At 36.9% G+C, this 18,924-nt stretch overlaps 1 protein-coding gene across 1 annotated transcript in view; it reads left to right on the top strand.

Moving 5' to 3' along the window:
• The window catches only part of LOC113070060 (rab proteins geranylgeranyltransferase component A 2-like), a 46,182-nt gene that overhangs the window by 8,830 nt on the left and 18,428 nt on the right, over positions 1-18,924 (top strand). The window contains exons 2-11 of the mRNA XM_026243222.1: positions 194-260; positions 485-557; positions 651-781; positions 1,344-1,698; positions 4,060-4,176; positions 4,725-4,845; positions 5,822-6,044; positions 13,386-13,463; positions 17,316-17,420; positions 18,495-18,558. Of these exons, the coding sequence (XP_026099007.1) occupies positions 194-260; positions 485-557; positions 651-781; positions 1,344-1,698; positions 4,060-4,176; positions 4,725-4,845; positions 5,822-6,044; positions 13,386-13,463; positions 17,316-17,420; positions 18,495-18,558 (1,334 nt within the window). The remainder of the gene's footprint in view (positions 1-193; positions 261-484; positions 558-650; positions 782-1,343; positions 1,699-4,059; positions 4,177-4,724; positions 4,846-5,821; positions 6,045-13,385; positions 13,464-17,315; positions 17,421-18,494; positions 18,559-18,924) is intronic.

Genomic DNA, 18,924 nt, shown 5'->3' on the forward strand with positions numbered 1-18,924 from the left:
GAAGTATCCACAGCAGTTAAAGTGAATAAGCCTTCAGTAAGCTTTAATGCTTTTTGCCTCGGACTGCTTTTCTATTTCAGCGATGTGTGCTTGAAAATGGCATGCATTTAGCAAATTGAAGGAAACTTTCAATTCAGAGAGAGATCACAATGGTGGTCGGTGACGATGCTTTCTGTCTGTGTTCATTTCCCAGGCCTCACGGAGTCTGTCATTGCAGCAGCCTGCTCCAGAGTCGGACAGAGCGTTCTGCATTTGGACAGGTACTACACAATTAAACCGGAAGATTCCTTAAAACTCAGAAGTATTGCTTGGCAGTTTTGCATTTTTGTACCTTCAAGTGAAGTGTAGTTTGATGCTAAGTGTCTATAAAATCTGATTTACATAAACATTTAAGTTTATGCATTTAGCAGACGCTTTTATCAGTGACTTACAGTACAAAAGAGGAGCAACAACAATTAAATGTTAAATGATGATTTTTTTACAGGAGGAACTACTACGCTGGAAACTGGGCAAGTTTCTCATTCAATGGCCTGCTGTCATGGATCGAGGAATATAAGGTCATTTATTTATTTTTTTGCAGTTTTACGTAGTGGGTCACCTTGTGGTTCTGTAGCCAGTGGTTGATTTTGGTTAATAATGTGTGTTCTCAGAATCAGCAGGAGGTACAGATCACAGAGTCGGAGCAAGTTTGGAGGAGCCTGATTGATGAGGGAGAGGATGCAGTGCCTCTCAGCGCCCTGGATTCCTCTGTTTCCAACTTGGAAGTCTTCTGTTATGCCAGGTTAGTATCAATTGTTCTTCACTTACAATTCACACAATCTAAAATTGGTCCTATACAAACTTATGATGGCCGATCTTGTGTGTTTCATCTCTTAAATGCACATTTGCTTTTAATTTCATTGCATTTTAAAATAAAGTTTGGGGGATATTTGAAGATATTGTGCGAAATGACAGAATAATAAACATGCTGCATAACAAACAACCTGAATGGACTTCTATGATAATTTAAATTTAACTTCAATAATAAAGCGAAAACCACTAAAAAGGCAGATAGTTAATAATAATAAATAGAATCAATAATAAACCCAATGTTGCACATCTATGCAATTAAGCGATTAAATGAGACACATGATACATTTCAGTAATTCTTTCATTTTCTTCAACATAGCTTCTAGTGTTCATCTATGCTTATTTGGTGCTATAACAAGTAGTAAAGAGGAGGAGAAGAATGGTTTATGTACTGCTTGTACTGAGGTGGCTAAGGGCTCAGTACATGTAAATGTAAATGTACAGTAAATGTATCAGAGAGCATCAAAATGCTATTTATTGTGTGTCCTTTAAAGTAAGGAAGAAGAGAAAGAAGAGGAAACAAAGGCCCCGTTAACAAGCTTTCAGCCTGTGAATGCTGAGACTGTATCAGAAGAGACCAAAAGTGACTCTACAGAAGCTCAAGACGTGGTTACAGGTGATGACACCACAGCATCCGATGCTCAGACGCCGAACCAGGAGCACGAAGTTTCTGAGCCAAAGGAGGAGCAGCATACATCTGACATTTCAGAACCCAGCCAATCACAGGAAGAGAAAGAGTCACAGCTGATCAGCAGCCCAGCAGATCCGCCTGTAGAGGTGGAAAAGAAGATAACATATCAAAAGTTAGTAAAAGAGGGACGCAGATTCAACATCGATCTTGTCTCCAAGGTTTGTATTACCTAAATAAATATGATAATCAGAATATTCAAAATAAAATAATAGGAAACCAATAACTGCTTTATTTACCAAAAATCAAGCATTATGATGCCTAAAGGTATAGAAATAGTAAATGCTCTGTCATTACCTTACATTTTCACCTGTTTGTGTGAATAATTGCTTCAAATAGGCTTGCCGAAGATACATGCTACTTGGTAACAATGATTTAATTAGCGTAGCAATTGCTGTATGAATAAGGCAACATAGAAAATGTTACATACAGGTGCAGGTCATATAATTAAAATATCATCAAAAAGTTGATTTATTTCACTAATTCCATTCAAGTGAAACTTGTATATTATATTAATTCATTACACACAGACTGATATATTTCAAATGTTTATTACTTTAAATTTTTGATGTTTATAACTAACAACTAAGGAAAATCCCAAATTCAGTGTCCCTGAAAATTGTAATATTGTGAAAAGGTTCAATATCAAAGACACCTGGTGCCACACTCTAATCAGTTAATTAACTCAAAACACCTGCAAAGGCCTTTAAATGGTCTCTCAGTCTAGCTCTGTAGGCTACACAATCATGGGGAAGACTGCTGACTTGACAGTTGTCCAAAAGACGACCATTGACACCTTGCACAAGGAAGGCAAGATACAAAAGGTCATTGCAAAAGAGGCTGGCTGTTCACAGAGCTCTGTGTCCGAGCACATTAATAGAGAGGTGAAGGGAAGGAAAAGATGTGGTAGAAAAAAAGTGTACAAGCAATAGGGATAACTGCAACCTGGAGAGGATTGTGAAACAAAACTCATTCAAAAATGTGGGGGTGATTCACAAAGAGTGGACTGCAGCTGGAGTCAGTTCTTCAAGAACCACTACACACAGACGTCTGCAAGACATGGGTTTCAGCTGTCGCATTCCTTGTGTCAATCCACTCTTGAACAACAGACAGAGTCAGGAGCGTCTCGCTTCAAAAGAACTGGACTGCTGTTGAGTGGTCCAAAGTTATGTTCTCTGATGAAAGTAAATTTTGCATTTCCTTTGGAAACAAGGATCCCAGAGTCTGGAGGAAGAGAGGAGAGGCACACAATCCATGTTGCTTGAGGTCCAGTGTAAAGTTTCCACAGTCAGTGATGGCTTGCGGTGCCATTTCATCTGCTGGTGTTGGTCCACTGGATTTTCTGAGGTTCATGGTCACACAGCCGTATACCAGGAAGTTTTAGAGCACTTCATGCTTCCTGCTGCTGACCAACATTATGGAGATGCAGATTTCATTTTCCAACAGGACTTGGCACCTGCACACAGTGCCAAAGCTACCAGTACCTGGTTTTAAGGACCATGGTATCCCTGTTCTTAATTGGCCAACAAACTTGCCTGACCTTAACCCCACAGAAAATCTATGGGGTACTGGGAAGAGGAAGATGCGATATGCCAGACCCAAGAATATAGAAGAGCTGAAGGCCACTATCAGAGCAACCTGGGCTCTCATAACACCTGAACTGATCGACTCCATGCCACGCCGCATTGCTGCAGTAATTCAGGCAAAACGAGTCCTAAGTATTGAGTGCTGTACATGCTCATACTTTTCATGTTCATACTTTTTAATTGGCCAATATTTCTAAAAAAAACCTTTCTTTTCATTGGACGTAAGTTATATTTTAATTTTCTGAGATACTGAATTTTGGATTTTTCTTAGCTGTCAGTTATAATCATCAAAATTAAAATAAACATTTGAAATAGATTAGTTTGTGTGAAATGAATGAATATAATATACAAGTTTCACTTTTTGAATGGAATTAGTGAAATCAACTTTTTGATGATGTTCTAATTATATGACCAGCACCTGTATACCCGTTTTCAAACTAAGCTCATGCTTCTAAATTATCATAAGAACTAAAATCTCTCACTTTTAATCTTGCTCAAATCCCTAGCCCAGTTTGGGTTGATCATGAAGAAAAAGTCCGAAATAATCATGTAGTTATATAAATAATATTAATTTGTTTAATTTAAGTTTGCCCTACTCAAACCAATTAATTATTGTGAGTATTAGGGTTTACAAGTGTACTATTGTATTGTTTTTGTGTTTTTAAGAATAATAATGAATCCTCCATTTCCAAGCATTTGTTTTACTTAAAGAAAGGGAAATATATCTTCTCTTGTAAAATGTGTGTTGTAATCTGTAATATCGATGTTGTCACAAGTTTATTAATCGGTGGGAAAACTTCCTCACCATTGCATCCCTAGCTTCAAACACTTTTTAAAACACCATCCCGTAGCGATCGCATTTTGGCTTCTAGCTTTAAATGAACTTAGAAGGCAATGAAATGAAATTTATAGTGTTCTCTTTGACCCCCTTCAAAGTTGATGTATTCACGTGGTGCACTGGTGGATCTGCTCATCAAATCTAATGTGAGCCGTTACGCCGAGTTCAAGAACATCGGCCGCATCCTCACCTATAGAAATGGAAAAGTGGAGCAGGTATGCAGCTAATCTTTTTCAATGAATTAAATTAAAAAAGAATCAGAAAAATTAAATAATTGATATTTAGCATTAACTGACATTTTTGGCATGCAACTGTTTTTCCAAACTGCTTGTCATATTTAGGGTTGCAATGATTATTATAGTTTATTTGATTTTTCCTTCCCAATCCAAAATCTGAGTTCTTCACGTTTTCCTCATGACTGCATTATATTTTAGGTCTAATATGAAGCATCCTGATTTAAAATAATAAGACCAGTTCAGCTAAGATAAAATGATTAAATAGGTTTGCTGCTTGATTTATCCATTTTTATTTGCTAATGTACTTGATAAGAGCATTGACACAAAAGGTGTTTCTCATTTCACTAAAAATATGAAATGCAGTATTGTAATGCACAATCCATCTGTGTGAGTAATTCAGGGCTAAAGCTAAGCTGTTTTCTCACTGTTGTTACATCCTCCTCTTTACTGATTGTGTGTAATACGTGTATTTGTGCATGCATGTCACTACTTTAACCTGCTCTGTCCTGTTTCTTCCTCCCCTGAAGGTCCCGTGTTCACGGGCGGATGTGTTTGCCAGTAAGCAGCTGTCTGTGGTGGAGAAACGCATGCTGATGAAGTTTCTTACCTTCTGTCTGGACTTTGAGCATCACCCAGAGGAGTACCATGGTATGACCCCATGTGTTTGTTTCCCTGCAGCTCTCTGATGGACATGGAACCTCAGAGATCTATCACAGACACTTACTGTAGATTTCAGGTCATATAGGAAATCTCTGCCAAGTAGAGAATTTTGTTCTTAAAGTCAACATGAAATCAAGATGAAACTTTTTTCACTTTCTTAATGAATGTTCTTTGCCTTATTATGCACAATTAATCAGTGCATGCAATTTTAAGGGGAAAATATTTCAAATATTTTCAGCAAAATGTAATAACTTTATCTGCCTTCTACCCAAGCAAGGCTGTGTGTGCAAGGGAAATATTATTAACCAAAACCTAACCAGCCTAACATCCATGATCCAATCAAATGTCAGTGCATTAAATCAAGCCCCATCTTACGTTATTTCCCTCTAAATATTCATTACAATGTCACACAAATTTGAATGAAAAATTTAAGATAATATACATCCACATTTTCAGAAAGATGTAGAAAACAACTTAAAAAAAAAAAAAACACTTAAAGTCCCTTTTCACCTAAACATTTTAATAAAATAAAAGGATTTAAATGAACGAGCAGGTGCAGACATTGGTAACTTGAATGTGTGAGTGCTCTAGTCTCATTCGCTTCATTGTTTTAATTGTACGAAAACAGCGTACTATGCTTGATATTGTAAACCGGTCATTCTCATATTATTTTGATTTATAATGGTAATCATGAACACATTGCTTTATAGCACAAGTAATTATACCATTTACTGCTCTTTGTTATTCTTCTAGTTCTTTACTAGAAGTTTTGCATATTCAAAGAAAACAGCTAAAATTAGGTGGATAAAGCAAATTGCTGCTTTTATGTTATTACAGTGTAATTCAATATGCAATAATAACCATTTTGAAAATAAACAAGCCTTTCATTCATTAATGACATGCCTGGTGGGAGGTCTCATTATCCTTTTACACTCTAACAGATTTGAAATTGTCCTTATTGTAGACTTTACCGAGAAACCATTTAGAGAGTTCCTGAAGAACAAGAAGCTTACAGAGAACCTGCAAGACTTCATCCTGCACTCCATCGCTCTGGTGACGCAGCTCACCCTTACAGAGGAAGGACTGAGGGCCACGCAGCACTTCCTGCGATGCTTGGGTCGCTACGGCAACACTCCCTTCCTGTTCACTCTGTACGGCCTGGGAGAAATCCCACAATGCTTTTGCAGGTAAACTATACAGGATACTGACAGAATAGAGCAATGACTTTGTCAGGTCATTTCACATTAGGGATATTATAACTATATAACTACTTTTTATTTGAAATTCATTCAAATACTGTATATATTTAAAAAAAATTATCTTTTAAATTTATTTAAAAGACAATCACACGAATCAACAAAATGATTTAAAATAAAATAAAAAAACGTTGTATATAAATATATAAAATAAAAACATTCTAAATATCAGTAAAATGTAATGGTATCTCACCATTTCACATTCAGTCAGGTCATTTAAACTCTAAACACTGCAACTGTTCTTTCTTTTGACATTTTGCATGTTCAGAAATTCATGCAACTAAATATTCTTGGAATATATCTGTGTTTTTAAACACGGGCAGGGAAAGAGTTAATGGTCAAGCAACAATACATGGCTGTTAATTCTGATGCTGGTAACAAAAAAATATGATATTTGGGCAAAAGCAAATGTGAAACTCAGAAAATATGATATATACTGCTTAATATTCAACTCTATTGTCTACAACTACAACTGGCACACTCTCAGCTCTGAGGGGGAAGTGAGGAAGCAGGCCATTAGGAGGAGGGTCAGAGCTCTGCAGGACTGTGAGTGTTTGCTTTTAGCACTACGAGTCTGCTGGGAGCAGTGCTGTGAAACGGTGGCACTTTGAGACTAGCAGTCTTCAGCCAGGTGCCGCTGAGAGGAATCATCATAACAGAAACCATGAGCTAGCATCAGGCCAGGTTACAAAGAACATCTCCCCAAAGACGTGCAGAGCAGTCAAGTGTTTATCTAGAATGCACATATGGCTCTGAGCTCTGCTCTTAGAGAAAAGTCTGTTTACGTCAGTAAGGTTGTATGGCTGATGTGCTGAAATAGATCAGGCCAGTAATATCAGAGCAATTGCCAAATGTCGCTTAAAATGTAAACGTTTCAGATAGGACATCAATATTTCATATTAGTCTATTAAATTTGCATTTGATTGTGTCATCTTAAGTCTCTGTAATCATGTCCTGTGATACGATTTTATCATAATTCCACATAAAGACAATTTCTGAGAGATCTGCGAATTTTAATGTGCCTCCACGTCCGTGCAGCAGATTAATTATCATTTTTGATTTCCATAGTTTTCCACTAATCACCCTTGCTGACATTCAGATAAGCATGCTAGCGCACTGAGGCATGAACCCACCTGCAAGCTCTCCATCATCTGTGGAGAGAACGCAAGAAGCAATTGTTGCAGCTGACTTTATTTTTCTCTGTAACTTCATTTTAAATTTGAGCTCTGAGAATTTATTTGTAATCATCAGTGATGGCTTACAAAACTGATTTTTTTAAATCCATCTCAAAAAAAGGGGAAAGACCATTGTTTGCTAAATTGTAACGTAATTGCCAATGTAATCGTCCTCAAGTCATTCTAAACCTGTATGACTTTCTTGCGTATAACACAAAAGGAGATATTTTGAAGATTGTCCTGGTTGCTCTTTTCCATATAGAGAAAGTTATTCGAGTCATCAAGCTCAAAGGACATGAAAACACCATAAAAGTAGCCTAGAAAAAAAAAAGAAAATACAAAGCTAGTGTTAATCAACGTCTTAAATATGGGGAGGGAGATACAGAAATCATGATGTGGTCTTATGTGATCGTTAAAATACCTTATAAATGTGATACAGATTCATCTTTTCATTTTTTGGTATATTGGTCACCCAATATACTGTTTGGCTTTTAATTCAGCTCAGGAAATAGATTTTTCTAGTACTGGCACAATAATATAGTTATTGCTTTTCTTTAAACACATTATCACCAAAATCCAATATTAGTTGACCTCTAATTCAAATATACTTGTATATACTGTAGTACACAAACCAGTTTCATTATTTATGTATATACTGAATAAAACATGTATTGAGTATTTTGAATTTGCAGTTTTGCTGCCTGTTTAAACTGAGTTACATGATTTATTTTGATATTATATAGGTTTTTTTCTGTATGGAATTATTGGTTTTATTATTGTAGGACTTAAAGAGTCTTACATTTGATTACATTTGATATTAAAAATAAATAATTACATACATTTTCTTTAAATGGAAAAGAGTATCTTGGAATTTCTTCAAAATATTTCCATTTATGTTCCACAGAAGAAGGAACGTCCAACGGGTTTGGAACAAGAATAGGATGAATAAATATTGACAAAATTTGTTTTTGTGTGAACTATTCTTAAAGTCACTACGAAACTGAAGTACCGTATTTTCCAGACTATAAGTCACACTTTTTTTCATAGTTTGGCTGGTCCTGCGACTTATAGTCAGGTGCGACTTATTTATCAAAATCCAGCCGCGAGAGGGCGCTCTTTGCTGCTCAGTGCTCCTGTAGTCTACACTGAAAACATAGAGCGCCCTCTCTAGGCTGTAGACAGTAATGTTTTATCTTGGTTCTAAATAAATGCGACTTATAGTCCAGTGCGACTTATATATTTTTTGTTCCTGGTCATGATGTATTTTTGGACTGATGGGACTTATACTTAGGTGCGACTTATAGTCCGAAAAATACGGTATGCTGAAAAAAAAAAAAAGGAATTGGTGTACAAACAATTTTCACTCAGAAATTTCACAAATTTGTAACGACCTATACACCATGCCATTTGCCAGCGTGAGTAACACAGTTACAGAATGTCAGAGCAGACAGGTGAGTCTACTAGAGAATTAAAAGGCTTTAATGAAGCACTTCAGAGAGAAGTGACAGGAGGAAAAAGAGATCAGAAGAGGAAAGAGATGGACCTCAGAGGGGACAAAAGCGAGGGATTGAGAGACAAAAGTCAGAAGGCGAGAGCAAGCGAGGTTCATTCATCACGCTGATACCTGCTTGCAGGTGATAGATGGATAGATGGAGGTGCAAACTCAATAATGCTCACTCTCTCAGTTATTCACAGATCAGCGAGCAGCTCCGCTAATATAGTGATGAAATGCTTTACCGGCCTCACCCGCATTATCCCTCAAGTTTTGACAGCAGAGACTTTTTTAATTTCTAAATAACCTTTGGCACTCTGACTGCCATCTTCCGTCATCTGTGCTCCGTTCTGGTTCCCCCATCGCAGTTGCCGAGTTGTTTTTTGGAGCCTGCGTGATTCATTCAGCCCGGTAAACACATTTGGCCGTGACAGGTTATGATTTGCACCTGCGATCTCGGAGCTCCAATCAGACAACAGTCAAACAGAAACAGATTGAGAGGACTGGGAAATGCATTAATTAGAGCCTTTGCAGCATTCCCTCATACGCCGCGTTTCCTCTCTGTCATTCGTTTTCCTCCCCCTTTACCGTGTGTTCTCGGGGAGCAATAAACATTTAATTTATTCCGATCCAAACAGGATTTAATTTTCGCAGAGAAAGGCCTGCCAGCCAGCATTGCGCTTTGTTTTCTTTTAATTATTGGCCAACCATTAGCCCCCCACTCAGCTTCCAGCACCCTAGATTACAAGCGAATTTGCAGCCAATGAACCTGACAGGTAAGTGGTCTTTGCTGTGTGGGGTAATTTTGTTTGTTTAGCATCTCCTGCACGGTAAGGGGATTTATTGTTGACGCACACATAAAGCTTATAAAATGTTCGGGGGCCTCCCATGGGGACTTTTTTTTTGTCTACGCAAACCTGGTTGTCCAAATGGCATCAGGATTTTTGTTGTTGTTGTGTTGTGTTGCTTTAATCGAATGAGTCACGCTTTTCTTCCTTTTGTTTAATAGACTGAAATCTAACAAGTCACAAGGGATGCATTCAAGATTTTTTAGATTAATGGCTTCAATTCCGGCCCATTATTGACTATCTGCTGGGAAATTGTGCAAAATGTTTTGCTCCTTTGTTTAAAGAGGGTGAGCTGTAATTTTGGGGGTCTCATCAAACAAGCAAAAATAGTAAAGAGGTCCTTTTTTTTTTTTTTTTAACAGTGGCATGTATGTGAACCCATTGGAATTTGTTGGGGGGTTTTTTTTGCAATAATTGCTCATAAAATGTCATACTTTTATCATGTATAGACAAACAACAACTTTAATCGTTCATGTTTTTATTGAACACATCCCATCAGACATTCACAGTGCTGTGGGAACAGTAAGTGAACTTAACCTTGTTGCTGTTACTGATCCACAAACATTTTTTGTTTTATGAGTTTCACAAGTAGTGCGCGAGTCCGTTGTTTATCCTGAGCAGTTAAACAGAAAAATCCTCCAGGTCCTGTGCATGCTTTGGTTTTCCAGCATATTCTTCATATCTAAACCTACAGTATATCAATCTTTGAGATCATTTTTTCACACTGTGAATTGGTTAGGGACTCGTACACAACACACAGGGTGAAAACATGGAATAATCGAATATTTTCTGCCTATTTTAAGATTTAGACATAGTATTAATTTAAAGGCTTAGGCTAATTAACCTGAAGGGGTTAGTTGGTGTGTGTGTGCTTTGTGCTTAAAATTAAATTCGTCAGTGATTAATTTATCTTTAATTCATTTTTTAAATGTATTATTTATATTATCTATTTGTTATATAATTATTTTATTCCGCAAGTTTGAATGAAATCTATCAAAAATGAAAGACTTTTGCATTGTTACAAAAAAATCTGTTTCAAATAATTTCCATTCATGAACATTATTTTTCTCAAAGAATCCTGGGAAAAAAATTAAATTAAATTAAATTAAATTATCAGTTATTATTAATTATTATTATTGAAAAAAAATTATCAGTTTCCACAAAAATATGAGGCACCCAGCTGTTTTCAACAGTTGTAATGTTTCTTGTGCACCAAATAAGCATGTTTGATTTGATTTCTGAAGGATTACAGTATATGATTAAAAAAAATGTATTTACCTTAATTTCCTTTTTATAGGTCAATATCAGTAACACAAAGTAGAGCATCTTAACTTGCAAAGTGAAATTCGTTATGGATTTCAGCCTTCAGCTATCTCAACCTGTTATCTCTGAACACACGAGGATATCATACCATTGCGTTTCCTGCGGCATGAAAAAAGCCTCCGTCCATACAAGGCTCTGTTCAATTTATTTGAAGCTCTGCCGCGATGTTGCCATTAGAGCCCGAAGCTTGTTTGTGCTTCTTGTTACATTACTTTTTAATTACAGAAATAACTAGTTGGAGGCAGTTGTTTTGTGGGGATGTCGGTGGGGTGAAGGGGGGGCAGGGTGTTAGGTGACGAGAAAGAGCGAGTTGTTGAAGATTTATTTTGGATGTGACCTTCTCTGCACTCGCTGCAGCTGTAATCAGTGGAATTAATAGCATAATCAAATTATACACAAACTCATAAATCATCGGTGAGCGCGCTGTCATGGTGTTGAGCTATTAATGGCCTCCATTGTTTTGCTACCGTATTAAAAAATCACGTCCCCTGATTCCCGTCTTGATAGGAACTGAAATGCCATTTAGAGGCTATAAAGAGCAGGGGCTTGTGGGGGTACTGGATTTTCACAACTGTTAATTTAGCCGTGATGGCGAGTGATGTTGCTAGGGCGAGTGCTGGGGCCTGGAGAGGGAAAGGCAGTGCCCACGCTCTCTGCCCGACTGCATCATTGCGGCTGACAGCGGGCAGTTAATTAGAGTAATATCAGCTTAAACGTCTGTCAGTTAGGGTTAATGACATCAAAGGGCTTCCCCGCTGCCTCTGTGGGGTTCTGTGGAGGACAGGAGACAGGCCCAGACCATTGCTGGCAGATTTAGCCTCTCTGTTTTTTTATTATCTTTGCATTTTATTAAGATACCATGTCTCTATATTAATCTGGGCAGACAAGGCCAGAAGTTTTTTTTTTCTTTCCCTGTTTCTTAAGCTTGTAGTGAACTGCAAAGTCTCACCAGCTGTGTTTGTAGACATGCTTACGCGGCCTAATAACTAACCTCTGGCCTTCTTGCCCTTTACATACAAGGTGTTGCTGTGTAAAAGGATTATTTTCTGATGGATTTCTTTTGGTCTATATTTATGCTTTGTTGATTTATATATACTCTACCTGTCAAAAGTTTGGAATAAGTATATATATATATATATATATATATATATATATATATATATATAGTAGCAGTTAACAATTATATAATTATTTTTATTAATAAAAAATTATAATTTATCCTTGTGATGGCAGATTTTCAGCAGCCTTTAATCTAGTCTTCATGACACTTCAGAAATCATTCTAATCAGCTGATATACAGTAGGTGTGTTACTCAAAAGATTGGGATCAGTATGATTTTTAGTAGTTTTTTGAAATAAGTAAATAATTCCGCAATGAATGAACTGATCAAAAGAGATAATAAAGACATTTACGGTTTTACAAAAGATTTCTACTTTAAATATATGGTGTTTCTGCATTTCGATTCATCAAAGAATCTTGAAGGGCAATCTATATTTTTACACAAAAATATTAAGCAGCATAATTGTTTTCAACATTGGTAATGATAAGAAATATTTATTTAAAATATACTTCAAATGTATTAAAACATAAAATATTTATTTATAATTGTAATAATATTTTAAGAAAAATTTTACTGTATGTTTCTACTTTGACTTTTTTATCAAATAAACGCAACCTTGGTGAGCATAAGAGACGACGTCTTTCAAAAACGTTTAAAAAACATATGGCCTTTTACTTTAAAATAAATCTTAAATCTTTAAATAATCATGAAAATAGATCAATTACAATAAATAAAACATCTTTATTTGTTTATCTATTTTAATAAGATATTTTTTTCTGGAATAACCCATGAGAGAATGTGCATTACACTATTTTTTTTACTATGGTTTAGAGTGTAATCATGTAAACTGTCACTAGCTCACAGCCACTGAAGGCTTGTTGCCTTTGTAAAACTGCACAAATGTCCGTATGTTAAAGGACACCAATACCGTTACTTTTATTATAAAAGTGTTATTCTTATCATTATAAATAATTCAACGAGTGTACATTCACAAAAAGTATTTCATCACAGCTTCTGTCGGTCTGTGCCTCTTTGTCCGTCTAAGTTTGTCTCCAAGCTTTTTAAGAACATTTGAATCACTTTGTCCTTGTTTATAGTTTAATTAACCTGCTAGACTTTATCACCACAAAACTGCAAGACTATATGACAAAAAGCTTTACTTGTGAAGTTAACACATTTTTTTAAATCTTGGTGACATTTTTGCCTTGTCAAATGAATTGGATTTTGTCCTTTTCGTGTGGACAAGGTGTGATCAGCCTTTTTAATGTCATGCCATCAGCTGCAATTACAGCTGTTTAGCGGGTCCATTCAGATTGGACGTCATATAAATGAATTCAAGTGTATGTAAGGTGCTACTTTTTTGTCTTCCTGCAGAATGTGTGCCGTATTTGGAGGAATTTATTGTCTGCGACACTCAGTGGAGTGCCTGGTTGTGGACAAGGGGTCTAACAAGTAAGTAGCTCACCACTGATGCAGTTCTCACACATTAACACACATTTTATAAAACTCATAAGACACAGCAATTCATTTAGGTAAGTAGATTTACTTCCTCCTCTGGTTGATTCACGTATCCCAAGGCTGATCAGAGCTCGTTTGTGTACAGGGTACTCACAAGCAAGGCCAAAAGATGGCGCATGTGAGTGAATGGGGAGGGGGATATTTGGAATATAGATATGAAATTAATTTTCAGGGAGACAGTGGTACCAGCCCCCCTTAAGCAGCCAAGCTCGGAAGACAAATCACAGACTCTGCCACTTGGGCCGGCGATGAGTGATGCTGCTTTTTCCTCGTGGCCTTACCTCCACTAATTGATTTTCATCTGAAGACAAAAAAGCCCTCTGTTGCTGCCTCTTAAAAAATGAGAGTTCATCTCCCGTCTCCCTTGATTAATCTGTGCTGATAATGTGCGTCAGGCCCCACCAGAAAGGCCTTTAATGAGTTTCAAAGGTGGATTGTTGTCATAAACTAGGTTAGATTGGGGTTTATCCCCTCTCTTTATTCCTCTCTCATTCTTTGGCCTTCTCTTTGGCAATATATTGAGTTTCTTTCATCTTGCTGGTGAATGACCCAGGGGGCTCTGATTCCTCTGGATGTAGCACATGAACACTTACACATGAGATAGCATTAGCTTACTAGTGTTAAAGACTATGGCAGATCATGGCAGTGCAGCAACACTCAAATTAGATTCATTTTCCCTGTTGTTTATCCGAAAATCATAAATTGATAAATTGATCGCCACCAATGCCCTGGAATAAAAGAACCCCAATATAACTGGAGCAATTAGAGGTTTCAAGGCAAATTCTTTCATCCATATTGAATTGGAGCCAAACTCCGTTCCAAACCAATGTGTCCATCAGACCCTGAGCTCAGTCTATAAAGCATCGCCTAAAGTGTAGTGTGGACCGTCCATGCCCTCGACCAGTCGCGCCCCGTGTGGAGTCAGCTCTGCGCTGGAGGTTAGCGCCATACATCATCGATGGAAAAAGTTTCATGAAGGTGAAGAAAAAAAGCTGGCAAGGTGTCTGGCAGGCTGAACAATGATTTTAATTTCCCTGGCATCATAAATTACCGCCTTATGTCTGCTCTTATTACATACATAAAGCTGAAAAGGGTAGAGCCAGATTAATAATGCAGCAGAGGATTACAGACCCTCAAATCCCACCTCAACGGTCCAGCACTGTCTGCTTTGTTGCCACCTTGACAGGCAACTCAATCTCAATCACATGTCCGTATTAATTTGTCCAAATTAATTTCACATGTCAACAAAACATGTTGAGTGGCCTGTGATGATCTCTTCTGTCACTTGTGCTTTCTTCTGCTAAGTAATAAAATAACTTTTTCAGGGTTACACTGAAGAGATCACCCAACCCTTGTTGCTATGTTGACTATCCAAGTTGGAAATTTAATGCAAAAGATACCGCTATTTGTGAATAACTTTGTTTTGCATGAGAAACCAGTACTAAAAGGGGAAAAAAAAATCCATTTGAAGCGTGCAAAATGTATAAAAAAATGTATTCAAATATTTATATTGAATAATTAGTATATTCTCTTTTGTCCATACGTGATTTAATGTGTACACATTAAACTTGGTGCATTGAGTACACTTGGTGCATTAAGAAGTTGCAAAGACTAAAGTCTCAAATTCAATAAAATGCTGCATTCTAACATGCCCCGACATGTCTACGTCACAACGTGGGAAAATTTGCATAATCCCACCCAAATGTTCACGTAAAGAAAGAAAGCGTAACTTTTATTCTCGCTGTTGTCGCCGCGGCCATGATGTGGAGACTCTGTGTGTTTCATTGTGAAAGCGAAACTACTATGTTTGGCCTTCCAAAAGAGGACACAACTAGAAATCAGTGGTTAAGTTGTATTTACAACACTGTTCCAGAGCAGTTCAAACCAAATATTCCACTGATGATTCAGACGCGAGTTTTGAGTAGTGTAGAATAGCACTTGTTGTTTGTCGTTTCTCTGATCACAAATGCAGACATGGTTTTATGTTTACGTGGCGGGATACGAAACACAACGTGTAAAAAAACAGTACAAGTCATTATAATCAGTAATTATGTCCCCACTAGATTCAACACATGCCTCGTTTATAATGGGTTTTATTGTTTTTGTCTTGTCACGCGGGACCGGCATCACAGTATGCTACGGGGTGTAACATTTCCATCAGACTCTTAAGGTATTCAGCCAATCACAACACACTGGATAGCTGGCCAATCAGCATACACCTAGCTTTTTAGAACGATGTTCTTTGTAAAAAATCGACGCATTTCAGAATGGCCACATTTGCAGATAAGAATATAAAATTCAAATGAGTTCGAACGCATACATCATTGGGTGCAAGGTTATCACACTGATTGGTTCAGAGACCACTGACGTGGTTTATGAAGGCAATTTAAGAATGCTTATTATCTACAAAGCCAACGCTGGCCTTGGTTGCAAGTGAAATGGAATCATGAGCAATATTTCAGTGTTTTATGCACCCTGATAGAAGAAACTTATGCACTTGCAGTGTTTCTAAAGGACTTTCTATGTGTGGCGGCACGTCCCCTGTGGGAAATATATATGTATATAATGTAAATATGAAACACCAGGTTAGCTTATTGAAAATGCATAATAATTCTCTGCCAGCAGGAGGCGATTTTGATGCAGAAATAGTGGTTTCCCTGGTTACGGTTGTAACCATAGGAAAGATAAAATGAAAATGACATCAAAACTTTTCTGAAGACAATTATTTCCCTTCAAAAAATATACATATAAAAACATCCGTGCCGCGTTTTGATATGCAGTTATATAAAAAATTCCATTAGGTTTTTAATTTGCTTTAATAAATGAAAATTATATAGTTAAAGCTGAAATCACTAAATTAACTATCAATTTCCAATACACACTAAAACAAATATTCGGGTTAAAGCACAAAAATATATGTACGTCATGCAATGTAAGATTGACCTGACTGTTTTGTCACTTAACACTCTTAAACTGGCTAAACTTTGTATCCCATATTGTGTTCTTTCACCCCATTGGCTGATTATTGATTGGAAGCCCTCTGCTTCCTCTTGTAGTTCCTCTGAGTAAATAAATCTTCATTTACGTAAGCAGATCTGTCCTGCAGTCAATCTGGGCATGGGGGGTGGGGGGGTATTCTGAGAGCTGACTTTTTGTCATGGGAGGGAGACGCTCTCTTTCCACTTTATTGTGTTGTGAAAGTCCATTTCAAGGATGTCACCCCTAGGCCATTAGTTTGGATAATGAGCCCTATAAAGCACATTTATAACTCTTGACATAACAAGCCAACAGATTCTCCTCTAGTCCTCCCCTTTCTCTCTTTTCCTTCTCCGCTGCAGAGATTAAAGGACGAAAGATCAAACCTGTGCCCTAAATCAGTGGTTCACTACTGGTTTTGTTTCTAGACCCAAATTTAACATTTTTAAATCAAGTGGCGAACTGACATAGTACCCAAATTGTTTGATATTCAAACATGAATGAAAATACCTTAAAATCTAAAATGGAATGTTTGACATCTCATTTTGACTTTTTGCAAAAATAAATCCTCTTCCTATAGTCATATTTGTAAAAAGACAGACCACTTCTCTTTATAAGAAGAGCTTTGGGAAGTAACCCCCTGACCCATGAAGGATGAGACGGCTAATATAATATATATATCTAGTCTAGTCATTTAATATTTTATCTTCAAATCGTAACCTGACCATCTCTTGACCCTTTTTTTTTTGGTAAAGAAAACTGATTTTTTTTCACATCCTGATGCATTTTCTCTATTTATACTTCATATAGAGTTAAAGCTGTGATTGATACACGTGGTCAAAGGATCAGCTGCAGTCATTTTGTGGTTGAAGATTCGTACATCAGAGATGAACAAAGACAGAGCACAGCTTACAGGTAAGCACATAATACCCCATAAAATTGTCTGAAATTAGTATTCTGTTATTTATGATGAACTGTCACTTCTACCATCATGAAAAAGAGGTATTGATCATCCCATCCAACTGCACGTAGTGCTGTTATAATGAATAGCGGGGCTCTACAGTGTTGAGATTTTACTTGCATTTCACCCAAATATAAAAGTTTATAAAACTTATATATTTTTATACTACTAAAATAAAACGTTGTACCTCCAATGACTCAAAATATACATTTTATAAGTTTTCTCATATGTTCCTCATATTTCATATATTCAAACTTGCGTGAAGTTTGATGTCAGTGATGCCAATCCCCACTGGGTTCTAAGTTTCCCATACCATGCAAATTGTGCCAAGTTTGTATATGCTGAAGCAAAAAAACTAGATTTGAGAGCTTAATATCCCCTGGTCATTCTGTGCATTCATTGTACTGAAAGAGCAGTGACACCATTTCTCAAAACATCTTTAATTGTTACACAAAAGAAGGAAAGACGTATGTGTTTGTAAATTACATAAAGCTGAGTAAATGATGACAGATTTGTCATTTTTTAGGGTGAACTATTCATTGCAATTACTCTAAATTGATAAAAGCAAAATGTGGTTTAGGGTCATTTTGAATTTTCTCTTTTTGGATAACCTCCATAAAATGTTCTTTGTCTCTGTAACGATCCAACCTTTGTAATCATCGGGAAGAAGGAGGAGGGAACCGGCGCACAATCAAAACATAATTTTAATATTCAAAATAAACACAAAACAGCGCGTCAGCCCCTCACGGCGACTGACGCGCACAAATAAAAGCAAACACATAAAATAATATCCCAGGCCTGGTCCTCTCTCGTCCTTCACGGTCGTCACTCCAGTTTTATATCCTTCCATCTCCTACGTGGGACTCAAGACCGGCGGTGGGGTGCAGGTGTAGCTCATCTCCAATCACTACACCTGGCCTCACTCCTCGTTCCCACGCCTCTCGGCCCCACCCCACTCGCCACAGTCTCTAATGATTCTTTTTCCTATTCACCTTAAGGATTTAAATTTTCTTTCTCCATCTTCACAGGCAGATATCTCGAGCAGTGCTCATCACTGACAGATCCGTGCTGCCTTCCGAATCTGATCAGCAGGTATAAAGCTTACTCTCATGAATTTCTTTCTCTTTTTTTTTTCAGTTGTTTGTGCTGCATTTGTTCTTTTTGTTTGTTCTTTTTTTATTTTTCCAGTGTATTCATTTGTTGTTGCTTTTTGTTTATTCTTCCAGTTCATACTTTTCTTTGTTCTTCTTTTTGTTCTTTGTTATTTAGTTTATTTTTCTTTTGGTTTTGTTTTTATTTCTTTTTATTCATTTGTTTATTCATTCATTCATTCTTTCATTTGTTATTCTGTTTTTCTCCTTCTGTTTGTTCTTCTGTTTGTTCTTTTGTTGTTTTTGATTGCTTCCATTGTCCTCATTTAAATTAAATTAAATTAAATTTATGCATTTAGCAGACGCT

This window comes from Carassius auratus, unplaced genomic scaffold (assembly GCF_003368295.1).
Source record: "Carassius auratus strain Wakin unplaced genomic scaffold, ASM336829v1 scaf_tig00002951, whole genome shotgun sequence".
NCBI lineage: Eukaryota > Metazoa > Chordata > Actinopteri > Cypriniformes > Cyprinidae > Carassius > Carassius auratus.